Here is a 19578-nt window from a genome sequence, read left to right on the forward strand (position 1 = left end):
TAGTGTGATGTATAGACTAATTTATTTCTTTTTTTTCTGTTCTGTCTGATGTTATTCTTTCTTATGTGTATCTATGTATTATGCACTTTATGTTATCTTTTGTTGCTTCTCTTGTGCTTTTTGTCATATTTGTTGCGTTTTTATGTTGTGTTATGTCTGCTTGTTGTGTTTTTGTGTTGTGTCCCTTTGTTGCTTTTCTGTATTGTATTTCAGATAGCCCCTCTCAGGTGTCACAAGCTGGAGTTGTGATTCAGGTGTTAGATGTGAATGACAATCCCCCAACTTTGGCCGAGGTGTACAAACCACACCTATGTGACAACGCACAACCTGGGCAAGTGTGTATAGTGTGTATAACTACAATGTATAGCACATTGTATATCTACCCCAGCCCTATTAATGCTTTATATTGCTTCATATAACCATCCCATCATTATACCCTAAAATACTAAATCACTCCCTAATATATTCCCATCTTATTATATATAGCGGATTCCTTTAGTATGTTTAGGTGAGTAATCACCCTCTTTTGCACATGAAACATTAGATTATAGGGGGAAGTGCTGACACTTCCAGAAGGCACAATCTATCTATACAGACACATATAACACAGAAAGTTAGGAACTCTATGGAAATGTGTATTAACCTTCCAGAACGGTAGGGTGGTAAAGTGGCTTCAGTTTTGCTATAGATAAGGTTTTGAAGTCATTAGGGGCAAATTAAAGGGACAATGTACTAAGACAAGCAGTAGATAAGCACAGGAAGTGATAGAACTGCTGGGCCTGAAGTAAAATGTAAGTGTTAAAAAAAAGTTTCACAAAACCTATGGAAACATAATAAAATATAATAAAAGTATTATACTCATATATACAATAATTTTTTTTGAAATATAACATTTATATTGATCAAATGGTTTTAAACGTTCTAAAAAAGGATATGGTATATCGCATGGTGCTTGACTGGAAAGAACTTATCATCCCACCCCCTTCAGCTAATCGTTTCAAGATTATTTCTTGGTAGGTAAGCATGTATATTGTTTTTACCCTGGTGTAAAAAAATAGGAGGTTCTGACTGCTTGCTGAGAGACTTATTCCCCTAGCAAATAATGTCAACCATTTGCAAATTACAAGTGACTGCGCTAATTTGCAAGTGACTTGCGCACATAAAGTAAATGGGTGCACTTAAGCACAAACAATATTTGCGCTTGTTGGCGAGCGCAACTGAAGAGCTAGCATAAAGTGTAAGGGGTAAAAAAAAAATGCTCACCAAACACATCATAAGTACATTACAATAATTAGATACAGACACGTGTGTATTAACTGGCACTGTGCAAGTTAAGGTGGAATTAAACTAACAAAGATCCCTATATTGGAAATCTAAATTAGGTGCACCCTACCTCTAATAATTACAGATATCAAATTACAAAGGGAAAAGGATAAGAGAAAGGAAATAGAGGTTTAAGGGGCACTATCATCCACTATAAAATATATACCTTTATTTAATTTTATTCCATTAAAAACATTGAGGTTTGGGAAATAATCAGGATACCTCTGCGTCGGTCTGGAAGTGTATATGTGGCTTCCTGGCACGAATTACAGACACACAAACATATAATAGCACAAATGCATTTTGGCCTGTAAACAGAACCTTTGTCAATGTGAAGTTATCTTGAATTTGACAATGCTCACCAAACACATCATAAGTACATTACAATAATTAGATACAGACACGTGTGTATTAACTGGCACTGTGCAAGTTAAGGTGGAATTAAACTAATAAAGATCCCTATATTGGAAATCTAAATTAGGTGCACCCTACCTCTAATAATTACAGATATCAAATTACAAAGGGAAAAGGATAAGAGAAAGGAAATAGAGGTTTAAGGGGCACTATCATCCACTATAAAATATATACCTTTATTTAATTTTATTCCATTAAAAACATTGAGGTTTGGGAAATAATCAGGATACCTCTGCGTCGGTCTGGAAGTGTATATGTGGCTTCCTGGCACGAATTACAGACACACAAACATATAATAGCACAAATGCATTTTGGCCTGTAAACAGAACCTTTGTCAATGTGAAGTTATCTTGAATTTGACAATACCTCCGAGGTATTGTCAAATTCAAGACAACTTCCCATTGACAAAGTTCCGTATATTAAATAAAAATGTATAAGGCTTAAAAGGTATATGGCAAGGTGTTTGACTGGGCTGTTATATATATATATATATAAAACTTCCATTTGTGTCTGCACTCACAATGCAATAGGGACATCAACCAGGGTGCCAAGTCAGGTATATCAATAATCCATTATAGAAGAGGACTGCACTCACTGGATTTGGTATATAAAATAAAAAATTTTTATTAAGGTGACATTTCGGGGTACGCAGACCCCTTCCTCAGACCAGGCAACAGTGCAAATGAACAGTGTGCAATATAAAGCAACATAGCCCCTCCCATCAAACAACTAGTGAAATTGCGCCAAAACCTATGTAACCATGACAACAGGTGAATCACCTAATTAACATTATTCCTACCTTTACTAATGTGATAGTTAAAAACAGTATAATTGTGCAAACCATATAAGTGTATCTTAAAACTATTCTCAAACAATAAATGACATGACATATGAGTAGCACCTAAAACACTCAAGGTGCACACAAAGAAATAAAATGTCCCCCTACATAGTGATGTGTGACATACTGAAATAGCTACCACAAAGAAACAACTTAACATCGATAAAGGCAGTCTATAGGAAACAGCGCTCAATAAAAGATAGTTGCAGGACCTAGGCAGTATATCAGCATTTAAACACTAGTGCATCAGTATCTCTCAGTAAAACATACTTCTCAGTAAACAAAGGACAAGTAGAGAAAAAGGACAAGTAGAGAAAAAGGGCTCATAGCCAGAAAAACACGTATGTCAAGATTTAGGCAAGCATGTAGATGTGTGTGTCAATTGTTGAACATCAGTAGGTATATCGTATAGCATCCATAGACTAATCTTAGAGAGAAAGAGGGTGTCATCACACCATCACCGACTACTGAGCCTAAGGGGTAATATAGATAATTTCAAAGCAGTGTGATTGCAATACATACAAAGAGTCAGCAACGTAAGATCGCTATTTATATCTCAAAGGGGAAAAAATATATCTCTCTACCAGCCAGCACTGTCTCTAGTTCAGGTAACTTACTTGGCATGAGATGTGATAGATACTGCATAGCCGTCTGACGTCATCAGGGGGGGGGGGTGTATCAAGCAGTCAGAAAACATAGATGACCGCTATCCGATGTTAGCCGCAACTGCTGGGGCAAGCCAAAAAATGATTGTACATACCTACACTTGTAGGAAAGGGGCGAATTGTCTAAACATCTGAGTATATATTACAAAAACAACAGCATAACATGGGTCTATATTGCTTGTATACTTCTATCATATCCCAAAAAGGCTAAGAGAAGCCGTCTGACTTGCAGATAGTTGTATGGATCTGAGAGCCTTAGTCTGCCCAAAATGTGCTAATGTATGTTATGAGTACCATATCTATCCAGAGAGCCATATGTGTACGAAACAGTACAGGTATAGGGTTAGTAAATGTACTTAAAGAGAGCATAGTCTACCAGAATGTTGGTGCTAGAGCTAATCATGATACAAAATAAACAACCAAAAATCCTATACTGGTAAAACATATGCCAGAGTCTTGTGCCTGAGTAACATGTTACTCTTACAGTGGGATCTCAGTGTTACGATCATAGTTCCCCTGTTACAATTGGCAATCAAGTGTGGTTAAGTGTGGGGTGAGTGCAACTCAGGAAGTCAAACTCATCTTGGTCAATCCATTTCTGTTGTACAGCATTTGTAAGTGTCACATCAATTTCTTTCTTGAATGTTGTAGTGGGGTCCCAGGTGAGTTTTTTGTAAGTCAAGTTGTCACTTAGTTGTCGCAGGACTTCAGTGCGATATTGGGCGTAGTCCATAATGACAATGGCACCACCCTTGTCGGCCGGACATATGACAATGTCAGCATCAGAGGCTAGAGATTTTATAGCCACTCTCTCTGCCTTCGTGAGGTTTGGGCGATGTTTGTCCATTTTAGCATTGTCTGAATCATTTGAGATGAGCCTGGTGAAGGTTTTAATGCTTGTTCCACATGTATTTGGCTCACATTTGCTTTTAGGTTTAAATCTTTTCATCTCTGGGGTGCTGTTTGAGTCCCTAAAATGTTCCTTGAGCTTTAGATTCCTCTGAAATCTGTGTATGTCCAGAAAAGTGTCAAAGTCATCATTGCTGAAGGTTGGAATAAATGTGAGGCCTTTATTGAGAAGGCTAATCTCTCCTTCTGTGAGTGTCCTGTTGCTGATATTGAAAACAATGTCTGGGTTCATTACCTTGGTGGTAATGGAGGTCTTCTTGCCACAATAGTTCCCCCTCCTCGAGTGCGGCCTCGGCCTCGTGTGTTGGCTGATCTTGTTGTAACCCCTAAAAAATGGGTATTGGATGTGGTGGGTGCTTGATCCAGCTGTCTTTGTTCTTGGTAGCCAACTTCGTTATCGGATCCTGAACTACTGTCCACTGTGTTTAGGAACCTAGAGCGATATTGCCTTTGGCGTCGTGGTCTTTGTGGGCCTCTCTGTTGGTTGCTACCATATAGCCAGGAATATATCCTCTTGTCTTTGTAGTCATTGTCCACCGTGATTATTTTCTGATTTTTAAATGCCATAAGCTCCTTCTTATAGTCGTTTACTTGTAGTTTCTCCATCCAAGCCTTACTGGAGTCATCCCTCAGGATATGTAGTTTGTTATTGTTAAATTCAGTCAGCTCCTCTCTCACAGTTGCTAGGATGTTAGTGCATTCCTCAATGACCAGAAGGATTAGGTCCATTGAGCACTTGTTCAAGATTTGACACCAGCGTAGGCAAAAACTTTTGTTGTTTCTACCAATGGTAGGCTGATTTCTGACTCTGAAACCTCTTGGTATTTTGTTGTTTTTATAGTACTTAGAGAGGTACACAGTATGTAGTTCAAGATCCGTTTCCCTTTTCTTAAGTCTAATAAGGGTATTGTATATCGTGTAGTGGTGTATCTGTTTGTGCAGTATCCGTTAGTTCTGAGTCCACTAATATTCTGAGTGCATCCTCAGATGTAAAGGCAAAGGTTTTAGTAGTATATTCTTCCTCCTGTATGGCAGAGTCTGTTGTGTCCTCCGCCATGTTCCTGGATAAGTCTTTAATCACAGTATCAAACGGTAGTTGTTTGGTAGAATTCCAGTAAGCAGAGTTTGATGAAGTGATCACCCGTGTGCAGGTAGTTTTAGGCCCAAAATGTGGCCCACAATATGAACAAAAAAAGCCCCAGCAGTGTGGAGCCCACTGATGGCAGGAGGCTAATAAAGTCAATAGTGGTTGGGTGCCAGACAAGTAAAATAATCCACCATGTGTGTCTGCACTCACAATGCAATAGGGACATCAACCAGGGTGCCAAGTCAGGTATATCAATAATCCATTATAGAAGAGGACTGCACTGACTGGAGTTTGGTATATAAAATAAAAAAAAATTATTAAGGTGACGTTTCGGGGTACGCAGACCCCTTCCTCAGACCAGGCAACAGTGCAAATGAACAGTGTGCAATATAAAGCAACATAGCCCCTCCCATCAAACAATTAGTGAAATTGCGCCAAAACCTATGTAACCATGACAACAGGTGAATCACCTAATTAACATTATTCCTACCTTTACTAATGTGATAGTTAAAAACAGTATAATTGTGCAAACCATATAAGTGTATCTTAAAACTATTCTCAAACAATAAATGACATGACATATGAGTAGCACCTAAAACACTCAAGGTGCACACAAAGAAATAAAATGTCCCCCTACATAGTGATGTGTGACATACTGAAATAGCTACCACAAAGAAACAACTTAACATTGTTAAAGGCAGTCTATAGGATATATATATATATATATATATATATATATATATATATATATATATATATATATATATAAATATATATATATAAATAGCTATATATATGAGATATAAATAGCAATCTTACGTTGCTGACTCTTTGTATGTATTGCAATCACACTGCTTTGAAATTATCTATATTACCCCTTAGGCTCAGTAGTCGGTGATGGTGTGATGACACCCTCTTTCTCTCTAAGATTAGTGTATGGATGCTATACGATATACCTACTGATGTTCAACAATTGACACACACATCTACATGCTTGCCTAAATCTTGACATACGTGTTTTTCTGGCTATGAGCCCTTTTTCTCTACTTGTCCTTTTTCTCTACTTGTCCTTTGTTTACTGAGAAGTATGTTTTACTGAGAGATACTAATGCACTAATGTTTAAATGCTGATATACTGCCTAGGTCCTGCAACTATCTTTTATTGAGCGCTGTTTCCTATAGACTGCCTTTATCGATGTTAAGTTGTTTCTTTGTGGTAGCTATTTCAGTATGTCACACATCACTATGTAGGGGGACATTTTATTTCTTTGTGTGCACCTTGAGTGTTTTAGGTGCTACTCATATGTCATGTCATTTATTGTTTGAGAATAGTTTTAAGATACACTTATATGGTTTGCACAATTATACTGTTTTTAACTATCGCATTAGTAAAGGTAGGAATAATGTTAATTAGGTGATTCACCTGTTGTCATGGTTACATAGGTTTTGGCGCAATTTCACTAATTGTTTGATGGGAGCGGCTATGTTGCTTTATATTGCACACTGTTCATTTGCACTGTTGCCTGGTCTGAGGAAGGGGTCTGCGTACCCCGAAACGTCACCTTAATACATTTTTTTTATTTTATATACCAAATCCAGTGAGTGCAGTCCTCTTCTATAATGGATTTTATATATATATATATATATATATATATATATATATATATATATATATATATATATATATATATATATATATATATATATATACACACACACACACACAGTCATGTGAAAAAGAAAGTATACCCTCTTTAGATGATTTTCATTATGTCCTGATACGTAAAAACATATAATTCAATCCTTAGCAGGTCTTAAAATTAGGTAAATACAACATCAGATGAAAAACAACACATGACATATTACATCGTGTCATGATTTATGTAACAAAATAAGGCAAAATGGAGAAGCCATGTGTGAAAAACTAATACACTCTTATTGCTTCCATAAGAATTAAGAGGTGCTGCTAATCAAATGTCCTTGATTAATTGATCATCAGCAAGTGTGACCACCTCTATAAAAGCTGAAGTTTTAGCAGTTTGCTGTTCTGGAGCATGGAGCATTCAGTTCTGTGTTAAAGCCATCTGCAATAATCTTAGAAAAGCAATTGTTGTTGCCCATCAATCTGGGAAGGGTTATAAGGCCAATTCCAAACAATTTAAAGTCCATCATTCTACAGTGAGAAAGATTATGCACAAGTGGAAAACATTCAAGACAGTTGCCAATCTTCCCAGGAGTGGAAGTCCCAGCAAATTCGACCCAAGGTCAGACTGTGCAATGCTCAGAGAAACTGAAAAAAAACCAAGAGTTACATTGCAGACTCTACAGGCCTCAGTTAGCATGTTAAGGGGCCTATCTATCAAGCTCCGAATGGAGCTTGATGCCCCGTGTTTCTGGCGAGCCTGCAGGCTCACCAGAAACAGCAGTTATGAAGCAGCGGTCACAAAGACCACTGCTTCATAACCATGTCCGCCTGCTCTGAGCAGGCGGACAGGAATCGCCACAATTCAAATCGATCAAGTACGATCGGGTTGATTGACACCACCTGCTGGCGGCCCATTGGCCGCGAGTCTGCAGGGGGCGGTGTTGCACCAGCAACTCTTGTGAGCTGCTGGTGCAATGTTAAATGCGGAGAGCGTATTGCTCTCCGCATTTAGCGAGGTCTTGCGGACCTGATCCGCACTGTCGGATCAGGTCCGCAAGACCTTTGATAAATAGGGGCCTAAATGTTAAAGTTCAGGACAGTACAATTAGAAAAAAATCTGAACATGTATGGTTTGTATGGAAGGGTTGCCAGGAGAAAGCCTCTCTAAAAAGAACATGGCAGCACAGCTTAGGTTTGCAAAGTTGCATCTGAACAAACCACAAGACTTCTGGAACAATGTCCTTTGGACAGTCGAGAACAAAGTGGAGATATTTGGTGAAAACCAAACACAGCATATCAGCACAAACACCTCATACCAACTGTCAAGCACGGTTTTGGAGGGGTGATGATTTGGGCTTGTTTTGCAGCCACAGGACCTGGGTACCTTGCAGTCATTGAGTTGACCGTGACCTCCTCTGTATACCAAAGTATTCTAAAGTCAAATATGAGGCCATCTGTCTGACAGCTAAAGCATGGCTGAAATTGGGTCATGTAACAAGATAATGATCCCAAGTACACCAGCAAATCTACAACAGAATGGCCGAAAAAGAAAAGAATCAAGGTGTTGCAATGACCAAGTCAAAGTCCAAACCTTAACCTGATTGAAATGCCCACAATCCTCAATGAACTTTTCCCCTGTTGCTCTTCGTGTTTCAGTTATCTATCGGCCCCCTGTCTCAGCATCACAATTTCTGGACCACTTTGAAGCCTTCCACATTTTCTCTCTTGTAATGTCCCTTTTTTCATCTTAGGGGACTTTAACATACTCGTTGATAATCCTAACATGCCTGCTGCCTCTAAACTTCTATCCCTTACCACCTCTTTTGGCCTGTCCCAGTGGACAACTTCTCCAACCCACTGTGAAGGCAACTTCATAGACCTAGTCTTCACTAATTTCTGTGCTGTTTCCAACTTCCTTAACTTCCACTTTCCTCTCTCTGTCCACCATCTACTATCTTTCTCTCTTACTCTAGCTACTACATCTTTGCAAGCCCCCAAAAAACTGCTACCTTGCAGGAATTTAAATGACACTTCCACTCAACTGAATCCTCTTCTCTCCAACATTTCATCCCTCTCTTGCCCAAACCTCATGGCTTTACAGTATAATTTGGCACTAAAATCAACACTTGACAAAGCTGCACCCTCCACTCTTCTACATCAATCACTCGATGGCAACAGTGGCACACCAAACAGACCAGATATCTTTAGCGATGCTCACAGGCTGCTGAACAGCAGTGGAGGAAATCACGCACCTGTGCTGCTTTCCGGCATTGTAAATTCATCCTTAAGTCCCACAACTTGGTGTTCAGCCTGGCCAAACAAGTCTATTTCTCCTCCCTTGTATCATCTCACGCATTCAACCCCAGAAAGCTGTTCTCAACATTTAACTCCCTTCTACATCCACCTGCACCCCCGCCCACTACCAACCTCACTGCTCAGATTATTGCTGATCACTTCAAAAATAAAATTGACACCATAAGAAAAGATATCTGCACCTCACACCCCTCAAACCCAGCAATCATACCCACCCCTTCTATTAACAAAACTTTATGCTACCTCCCTCCTGTAACAGAGAAAAAAGTCTCTGTACTCCTATCCTTGGCTCATCTTACAACCTGCCCACTCGACCCTATTCCTTCACAACTTCTTCCCTCTCTCTCTGCTTCACTAACCCCTACCCTAACTCATCTCTTTAACCAATCTCTCACCGCTGGCACATTTCCTGATACCTCCAAGCATGTGTCAATCATACCAATCCTAAAAAAGCCCTCGCTTGAACCCTCCACTCCTTCTAACTATCGACCGGTCTCCTTACTTCCCTTTGCTTCAAAATTATTGCAACGACTGGTCTATAATCGGCTAACTCAATTTCTCACAACTAACTCCTTACTTGATCCACTGCAATCTGGTTTCCACCCTAAACACTCAACAGAAACCGCTCTTACTTAAGTAAAAAATTACCTTTTATCAGCTAAAACAAAAGGCCACTACTCCTTACTAATTCTTCTTGACCTGTCCGCTGCCTTTGACACAGTTGACCATCCTCTCCTCCTAAAAATACTACATTAATTTGGCATCTGAGACACAGCCCTCTTCTGGTTTGCCTCATATTTCTCAAAACGCTCATTTTCAGTTTCCTTTAACAACATATCTTGTGATCCTATGCCTCTCTCAGTTGGAGTACCACAAGGCTCTGTCTTGGTTCCCTTGCTTTTCTCTCTCTCTATACATCCTCCATTGGAAAACTTATAGCCTCCTTTGGATTTCAGTACCACTTATATGCTGATGATACCCAAATCTATCTTTCCTCTCCTGAAATCTCTCCCTCTTAACTCAACCAGATATACAGCTGCCTCTCTGCTATGTCCTCTTGGATGTCTTCACACTACCTCCATCTCAATCTGTCTAAAACTGAGCTGCTTCTTATTCCCCCCTTTTCGAGACATCCAACACCTGACATTTCTCTGATGTTTGGAGACTCTATTCTCAACACCTCACCCCAGGTCCGCTGTCTTGGGGTTACACTTGACTCAGAACTCACATTCAACCCACATATACAAGTGCTTACTAAATCTTGCCGTTCACACCTACGCAACATTTCCAGAATTCGTCCCTTCCTTACTCAAAAAACTACAAAAATACTAATTCATTCCCTCATTTTGTCACGCATTGATTATTCCAATCTACTTCTAAATGGCCTTCCAAAACACTGCCTCTCCTCCCTCCAATCTATTATGAATGCTTCTGCTAGACTTATCCACCTAAGTCACCGATCTACATCAGCTACTCCGCTCTGCCAGTCTCTACACTGGTTCCCCATACACTCCAGAATACAATTTAAAGTATTTACCCTAACTTACAAAGCACTCAACAGTCTAACTCTCAACTATATTTCCTCTCTCACCGTGAAATACTCCCCATCCTGTCCTCTTCGATCAATCTCTGACCTACGTCTCTCCATTCCCGTCTCCAAGACTTTGCACGTCCTGCTCCTGTCCTCTGGAACTCTCTACCCCGCTCCATAAGACTGTCTCCAGCCTTGTATAGCTTCAGACACTCCTTGAAAACCCACCTATTCAGAGAGGCTTACCATCTCTATTCCATCTCTCATCCTAACCAAACTAATACATGAACTGCCTGACTCACTGCTGCAACTACAACCGATGTGACAAGCTACCCCGAACCTTATGTCTCTGCACCCTAAACCTGTAGACTGTGAGCTCTCTTCCTCCTGTTCTAGATTTGTTTAGTTTTGTTATGTTTTGTATTTTATCACAAATCCTTGTCATTGTATACCCCTATCACTGTACCCAGCGCTACGGAATTAGGCGGCGCTATACACATAAATGATCATAATAAATAATAATATTAACTGAAGCAACATTGTAAAGAAGAATGGGTCAAAATTCCTCCACAATGATGTAAGAGACTTATAAAGTCATACAGAAAATTATTACTGCTAAAGGTGGATCCACAAGCTATTGAATCATAGGGTGTACTTAGATTTTCACCCATGGCTTCTCCATTTTGGCTTTATTTTTTTTATATAAATCATGACACAGTGTAATATGTCATGTGTTGTTGTTCATCTGAGGTTGTATTTACCTAATTTTAGGACCAGATGATTTTTATTATGTCCTAAAACGTAAAACTATAGAATTCAAAGAGGGTTTGCTTTCTATTTTACATTACTGTATGTGTATGTGTGTATATATATATATACATATATATACATACACACACAACTGAGCACATATAAACACCTGTATATACATATATACTGTATCCCTTCCAAGTATAAATTTAGTGATATCACAATTAAAAAAAAGGTGCGTTATAAAAGAATAAATAAATATGTGTGTCTGAGTCGGGTTGTGAGTGACACCTATGTTGAGAGTGAGTCAGTCGAGCGGCTCTGAAGCCTCAACCTGCTTATTTGGCACGCCGTGTGCCCATCTCCTTTGTAAGTTTGTTTTTGTTTTGCTTAACAAAGATAGCATTTCACGCACTGCTCTGCACTATGAGGCCCCCTTTCCTTTTGTCTTTTAGGAAAGTGAACATTTATATCCCTTCCAAGACAAACCTTTAAACATGCAAATTAATATTTATTAAAATGTAAAATGTTTGATTATGTTTTACTGTGTTTTAATGTAAATATTTCACATTATAATGTTCTTCACATAGAAGAAAATGTTCTTTGTATTTTTAAATAGTGATATATACAGTATAAAATATATATATATATATATATATATATATATATATATATATATATATATATACATATTTATTTATTTATATATTAAAATTTATATTTAAAAAGAAAAATAATTTTTTTTTGGTGAAGAACATTGGAATGGGAAATATTCATAACTACCTTGTAATCTGGCCCTTAATTTACTCTTGTTATTATGTAGTTGCAGGTATTTATTTTATAGACTGGATTTTTTTTTTTTATATGTCATTGCTGACACCGGCAAAAAGGTTGTAAAGCAGAATATGACAGGAATTAAATCTTGCCCTGAATGGACCAAGCAAAGCATGTGACAAGCTTATCTCTAATATTTGTATTAAATAAACTATATGGCCAAAACTATGTGGATAACCTAATTATTGAGCCTGGACTAATAGATATATCCTTAATTATTATATTTACTGATGAAGGATCAATTGATGTGTTATAACTTTTGGCTTTGGTAAAGAAGATACAGTACTCTCACATCTACAGTATGTACGAATCCTTCTAAAGCTCCAACTCCTGTTCCAGCTAAACAGTCTAACTAATATCATCACATCTAGTCTGATGAGTGAACCAGATCCAATTTAGACCAGTTATAAATTACATAGCTATTGATTAAACAAATATTGTGTCCAATTTAGCTTGGATAGGCTTGTGAAGTCTTTTAAACTTCTAATTATCACAGATATTGGAAAACAAGTTTCAGAGTTAAATTACAAGAAAATGGGACACAATAAATAATAGTATGCTGCAAAGTTTAACTACTCATAATAAACATTTTATATAGCAAATTAAAAATGTTTAATATCAATTTAAAATCTACATATTACTATCGGCTATAAACTTTATTGATCAAGAAAATTAAATCCTCCCTTCTCTAAAATTCAAATAGAAAAGACATTTGCATGATATGAATGAAGATCATTTTAAAATACATGGACTCCTGGTAGACTTGTAAATGTATAGCTTGCAACTCAAGGACATTTTATTACATCTAGACCACTATGTATATATTTACTTCAGCACAGTTCCTTCCAGCAACCCACTATTTTTACCCAAGGGCTTGGTTACTATAACACTACTTTATAAAGATGGCCTCTTCCATAAGGGCACTTAGGGGCCTATTCTCTAAAGCTCTCTGGTCTGGCGAGATTCTGTAACATAAGTCATCAGTTTTACAAAGCACCTCACGGATTGTTTTAAAGGTAATTTTTATATTGGGAATTATGTATCTCATTAAGGGGAGTTCAGTATTATGTTTTATGTAAAAGAGAGAAGCTGATTATTTCTCTACATGACTGAGTTTTTGAGAATCGGGCCCTTAGAGTGAGAGGATATTTAGGATATAGTGTTTTTTATAGTATTCAAAAACAGCAAAACCCCAAAAGTCAATATTAGAAATAGCAGCTGCAAAATGAAGTTTCTAATCTTGACATTTTTAAGACAGTAACCCAGGCTGCCAACAGGTTAATACGTTTCAGCAATGCTGAGACAGCTCTGGGGAGGAAAATGGAGCAGACAGTCTTATGATAGTAAAAACATTTACATCAGCTCTGACATTAATCAATACGCATATTAAAAAAAAATGTATCACTATTATGGCATCACATTTATAAACTCATAGTGAAATTTGTTGTCTCAGTATCCCCCCCTCACTAGATGCCCATCTAACAGTGATTATCCCCGGCCTTTATAACAAGGAAAACAAAATGATCATTGCCATTCTCTCAGCTCCCCGCAACATTATAGCTAACAGCTGGCCGCAATCCAATCTCTGGAAGTCTTAAAATCAATGACATCATGGCTAACAAAATAACATCATGTCAACTAAAAAGCAAACTACCAATGTTCCTGAAGGTCTCAGGGTGATGGATTAAAAAACAAAACATATTAACCTCTACAAGCTTTCCTTTGACTTTCTGTTAACAATAACTTTCACTGAACTCTAACCTAATTCTCAGTCATGTAATACGAAAACACAAGTACTTTCCATGATTGAAGCACATTGTCCCCATCTTCAGTCAAAGACGTGTTCTATCCCACTAGTAGCTTCCAATGCTCAAGAAACATAGCAGAATTATAAGTGTATTTTAGATTTGTTTGAAGCAAATGAGCAATGCACTTGTGTTTAAAAAATGAGTCTATAAAACGTTATGACTATTTTATTGTGCATGTGATTAGTCATGTGGTGGGCTATGTGCACGCAGCTTCCACAAGATTGGTAGTGGATTGTATGTGTGTTTACAATTTATCACTAAATCAGTGATAGCTTTTAAAAGACACAAAAAACAATAATAATGCAAAACAAGGCTTCCTTTTGCATCTGAAATATACATTTGTGCCATTATTTGGCTTTTATATTCAAATAGACATTCCTTCCGAAGCATAGTTAAAGGGATAATAAACCCACAATTTTTCTTTCATGATTCATATAGAGCATGACATTTTAAGCAACTTTCTAATTTACTCCTATTATCAATTTTTCTTTGTTCTCTTGCTATCTTTATTTGAAAAAGAAGGCATCTATGCTAAGGAGCCAGACCATTTTTGGTTCAGACCCTGGACAGCACTTGGTTAATGGTGGGTGCATTTAGCCACCAATCAGCAAGCACAACCCAGGTTATGAACCAAAAAACGGGCCAGCTTCTAAACTTACATTCTTGCTTTTCAAATAAAGATAGTAAGAGAAAGAAGAAAATTGATAATTGGAGTAAATTAGAAAATTGCTTAAAATAACATGCTCTATCTGAATCATGAAATAAAAAATTTGGGTTCAGTGTCCCTTTAATTGTTAATTCCTAAGCTCAGCCGTTACTGAACCTTGTCCTTTGACGTAGGGTTTGGGCTACTCGATAACAGGTTTAGAACCATCTGCCCCACACAGAAAATTAAAATAAAATTAAAAAAGTAAAAGTATTTTCTCTTTCCTGAATGGATAACAAATCATAATCAAATGATATTATTTAAAGGCATCACTAAAAGACAGAGCAAGAACTTGTGAAAGGTTGAAGCTTCAATGGTGTGTGTATGTGTATATATATATATATATATATATATATATATATATATATATATATATATATATATAATTTGTTTCTAATACACTATAGTGACATACTTTCATTGTGTATACACACACACTATATTTTTCTATTTAGTTTTTTACCTTTCCCCCCCCATGAGATAAATATTCACTTTTAGATTTAGTAATCTCTGCTGCAGAACATCTGCTGTACCGTAAGGTGCATTAGGATTCAGGAATTGAACATTGTCAGTAAAGCTGTTTAAGAGCAGTTACATTTATGTGATCGACAAGCATGTAATCTCTCAAATTTGCATTCGGGAGAAACTCACAAACTAATATTTCTCCTTACAGGAGAATATGTTGTGAGTCATGAAATCTAAGCCATTGAGGGAATATGTACCGTGGTCAGCACACTACCTCAGCCGGTGGATTACGGGGACGCTAAAGCATGCTTGTATAAAACAAAATCTGCAGAACAGTTATTGCAAGTAGACATTTTATATGATATATTTAGTAGATACTTTATAAGATTTCCTTTTCCAAAGTTGCAGTTATTTACACTAGTGACTGTTTCCTCTTAACAATAGCTTTTCCTTCAGCTCGAACCTCCACACTTTATTCTTTTAACATCACTGACTGTAAATATAATATTATTTCCTATAATTTCTCATGTTGTTCTGTATCACACTATGAGGCCTATTTATCAAGCCGTCAACCGCAAACACGCTGGAATTCCGCAGCGTAATTGTGGAGAGCCTGATTCCCCTTATTTATCAAAGCCTACAGACCGGCAAAAGTTGAAATTTGTGACGTAACATACGATCCGCTGGTCTCAGTCCAACACAGATCGATGCTTACGTCATTACAGATGTTCCGAATGCGAATTCGGAACTATCTGACACCTTTTGTTAGTTATCAAATATCTACCAGGTACGCTCGCCACTATTCAGGCCCAGCGTACCTGATTTCCAATCCACCGCCCTGGAGACGGCGGATGCCATAGGAATCAATGGGAGTCTGAAAGCAGCGAAAGCTTATGTTCGCTGCTGCCCGATATCCCATTGATTCCTATGGGAGAATAAAAGTTACGTTTACACCTAACACCCTAACATAAGCCCAGAGTCTAAACACCCCTTATCTGCCGCCCCAACATCGCCGACACCTACATTATACTTATTAACCCCTAATCTGCCGCCCCGACACTGCCGCCACCTACATAATGTTATTAACCCCTATCCCGCCACTCCCAGAGCAGATCTCAACTAAATAAATGTATTAAGCCCTAAACCCCTGGCCTCCCAAATCACTACCACTTACTAAACCTATTAACCCCTAAACTGCCAGCCACCCACATCGCCATAAACTAAATTAACCTATTAACCCCTAAACCTAACAACCCGCTAACTTTATATTAAATATTAACTCATCCCTATCTTATAATAAATTTAAACTTACCTTTAGATTTAAAATTAAACTATATTAAACTAATAATTAACCTACCCTAACTATTATACTAAAATTACATTAAACTATATGAAACTAATAATTAATCTACCCTAACTGGTATACTAAAATTACAATAAACTATATTAAACTAATAATTAATCTACCCTGTTATACTAAAATTACATTAAACTATATTAAACGAATAATTAATCTACCCTAACTGTTACACAAAGTAACAAACACTAAGTTACAAAAAAAATAAACACTAAGTTACACAAAATAAAAAATAAATGATCAAATATTTAAACTAATTACACATAATCTAAGAGCCCTATGAAAATAAAAAAAGACCCCACAAAATAAAAAAAACCCTAGCCTACAATAAACTATCAAGGGCCCTTAAAAAAGGGCCTTTTGCGGGGCATTGCTCCAAAGAAATCAGCTCTTTTACCTGTAAATAAAAAATACAAATACCCCCCCAACAGTAAAACCCACCACCCACACAACCAACCCCCCAAATAAAAACCTAATCTAAAAAAACCTAAGCTCCCCATTTCCCTGAAAAGGGCATTTGGATGGGCATTGCCCTTAAAAGGGCATTTAGCTCTTTTTCAATAGCCCAAACCCTAATCTAAAATTAAAACCCACCCAATAAACCCTTAAAAAAGCCTAACACTAACCCCCGAATATACACTTACAGTTTCTGAAGAGCCGACATTCATCCTCAACGAAGCGGCAGGAGTCCTCATCGAAACCGACAGAAGTCTTCATCCAAGTGGGCCGACATCTTCATCCAACCGGGCAGAAGTCTTCATCTAGACGGCATCTTCTATCTTCATCCATCCGGCGCGGTGCGGCTCCATCTTCAAGACATCCGACGCGGAGCATCCTCTTCGTTCAACGTCTTCTTCAACAATGAATGTTTCTTTAAATGATGTCATCCAAGATGGCGTCCCTTAGATTCCGATTGGCTGATAGAATTCTATCAGCCAATCGGAATTAAGGTTGAAAAAATCCTATTGGCTGTTGCAATCAGCCAATAGGATTGAGCTTTCATCCTATTGGCTGATCCAATCAGCCAATAGGATTGAGCTCGCATTCTATTGGCTGATTGGAATAGCCAATAGAATGTGAGCTTAACCCTATTGGCTGATTGCAACAGCCAATAGGATTTTTTCAACCTTAATTCTGATTGGCTGATAGAATTCAGCCAGTCGGAATCTAAGGGATGCCATCTTGGATGTCATCATTTAAAGGAACATTCATTGTTGAAGAAGACGTCGAACGAAGAGGATGCTCCGCGTCGGATGTCTTGAAGATGGAGCCGCTCCACCTGGATGGATGAAGATAGAAGATGCCATCTGGATGAAGACTTCTGCCCGGTTGGATGAAGACGTCGGCCCGCTTGGATGAAGACTTCTGCTGGCTTCGATGAGGACTTCTGCCGCTTCGTTGAGGATGGATGTCGGCTCTTCAGAAACTGTAAGTGGATCTTTGGGGGTTAGTGTTAGGCTTTTTTAAGGGTTTATTGGGTGGGTTTTAATTTTAGATTAGGGTTTGGACTTTTGAAAAAGAACTAAATGCCCTTTTAAGGGCAATGCCCATCCAAATGCCCTTTTGAGGGCAATGGGAGCTTAGTTTTTTAGCTAGAATTTTATTTGGGTTGGTTGTGTGGGTCGTGGGTTTTACTGTTGGGAGGGTGTTTGTATTTTTTATTTACAGGTAAAAGAGCTGATTTATTTGGGGCAATGCCCCGCAAAAGGCCCTTTTTAGGGCCATTGGTAGTTTATTGTAGGCTAGGGTTTTTTTTTATTTTGTGGGGGCTTTTTTATTTTCATAGGGCTCTTAGATTAGGTATAATTAGTTTAAATATTTGATAATTTATTTTTTATTTTGTGCAACTTAGTGTTTATTTTTTTTGTAACTTAGTGTTTGCTATTTTGTGTAACTTAGTTGTTAGTTTTTTGTAACTTTGTAATTTTTAATAGTAGATTTAAATTATTTGAGTAGGGTTAGGTTTTTAAATATATAATATAGTTAATTTAATTTGTAGTCTAATGTAATTTTATTATAACAGCGTAGATTAATTATTAGTTTAATATAGTTTATTGTAATTTTAGTATAACAGTTAGGGTAGATTAATTATTAGTTTAATATAATTTATTCTAATTTTAGTATAACAGTTAGGGTAGATTAATTATTACTTTAATATAGTTTAATGCAATTTTAGTATAACAGTTAGGGTAATTTAATTATTAGTTTAATATAGTTTAATATAGTTTAATTTAAATCTAAAGGTAAGTTTAAATTTATTATTAGATAGGGATGAGTTAATATTTAATATAAAGTTGGCGGGTTGTTAGGTTTAGGGGTTAATAGGTTAATTTAGTTTATGGCGATGTGAGGGGCTGGAGGTTTAGGGGTTAATAGGTTTAGTAAGTGGTACTGATGTGGGAGGCCAGGGGTTTAGGGGTTAATAACTTTATTTAGCTGTGGTGGGCTCCGGGAGCAGCGGGATAGGGGTTAATACTTTTATGTAGGTGGCAGCGGTGTCGGGCGGCAGATTAGGAGTTAATAACATAATGTAGGTGGCGGCGGTGTAGGGGGCGGAAGATTAGGGGTTAATAACATAATGTAGGTGACGGCGAGGCCTGGGGGCGGCGGGATAGGGGTTAATAACTTTATTTAGTTGTGGCGGGGTCGGGGAGCGGCGGGATAGGGGTTAATAACTTTATTTAGTTGCGGCGGGGTGATAGGGGTTAAACATTTTAGTATAGTGGCAGTGTTTAGTGACAGGGTATAAATAAAGCTGTGAAAAAGCCGAATAGCAGCGAGATCGATTACTGTTAGTTAGCAACAGTCTGCTGCTCATCGCCCCATACTTGGTGCGCGGCTTTTTGACAGCTTTTTATATAAATATGGAGATTGTATTCAGGTCCGCGGCCGCGATGTCAGGCGAGCGTATTGGTGCCGTCGAATGCAAGTAA

At 37.7% G+C, this 19578-nt stretch overlaps 1 protein-coding gene across 1 annotated transcript in view; it reads left to right on the forward strand.

Annotated features, from left to right (window-relative positions):
- Nucleotides 1–19578, forward strand: part of CDH24 (cadherin 24) — a 118439-nt gene that overhangs the window by 72314 nt on the left and 26547 nt on the right. The window contains exon 8 of the mRNA XM_053702302.1: nt 214–335. Coding sequence (XP_053558277.1) covers nt 214–335 — 122 coding nt within the window. The remainder of the gene's footprint in view (nt 1–213; nt 336–19578) is intronic.

Source organism: Bombina bombina, chromosome 2 (assembly GCF_027579735.1).
Source record: "Bombina bombina isolate aBomBom1 chromosome 2, aBomBom1.pri, whole genome shotgun sequence".
NCBI lineage: Eukaryota > Metazoa > Chordata > Amphibia > Anura > Bombinatoridae > Bombina > Bombina bombina.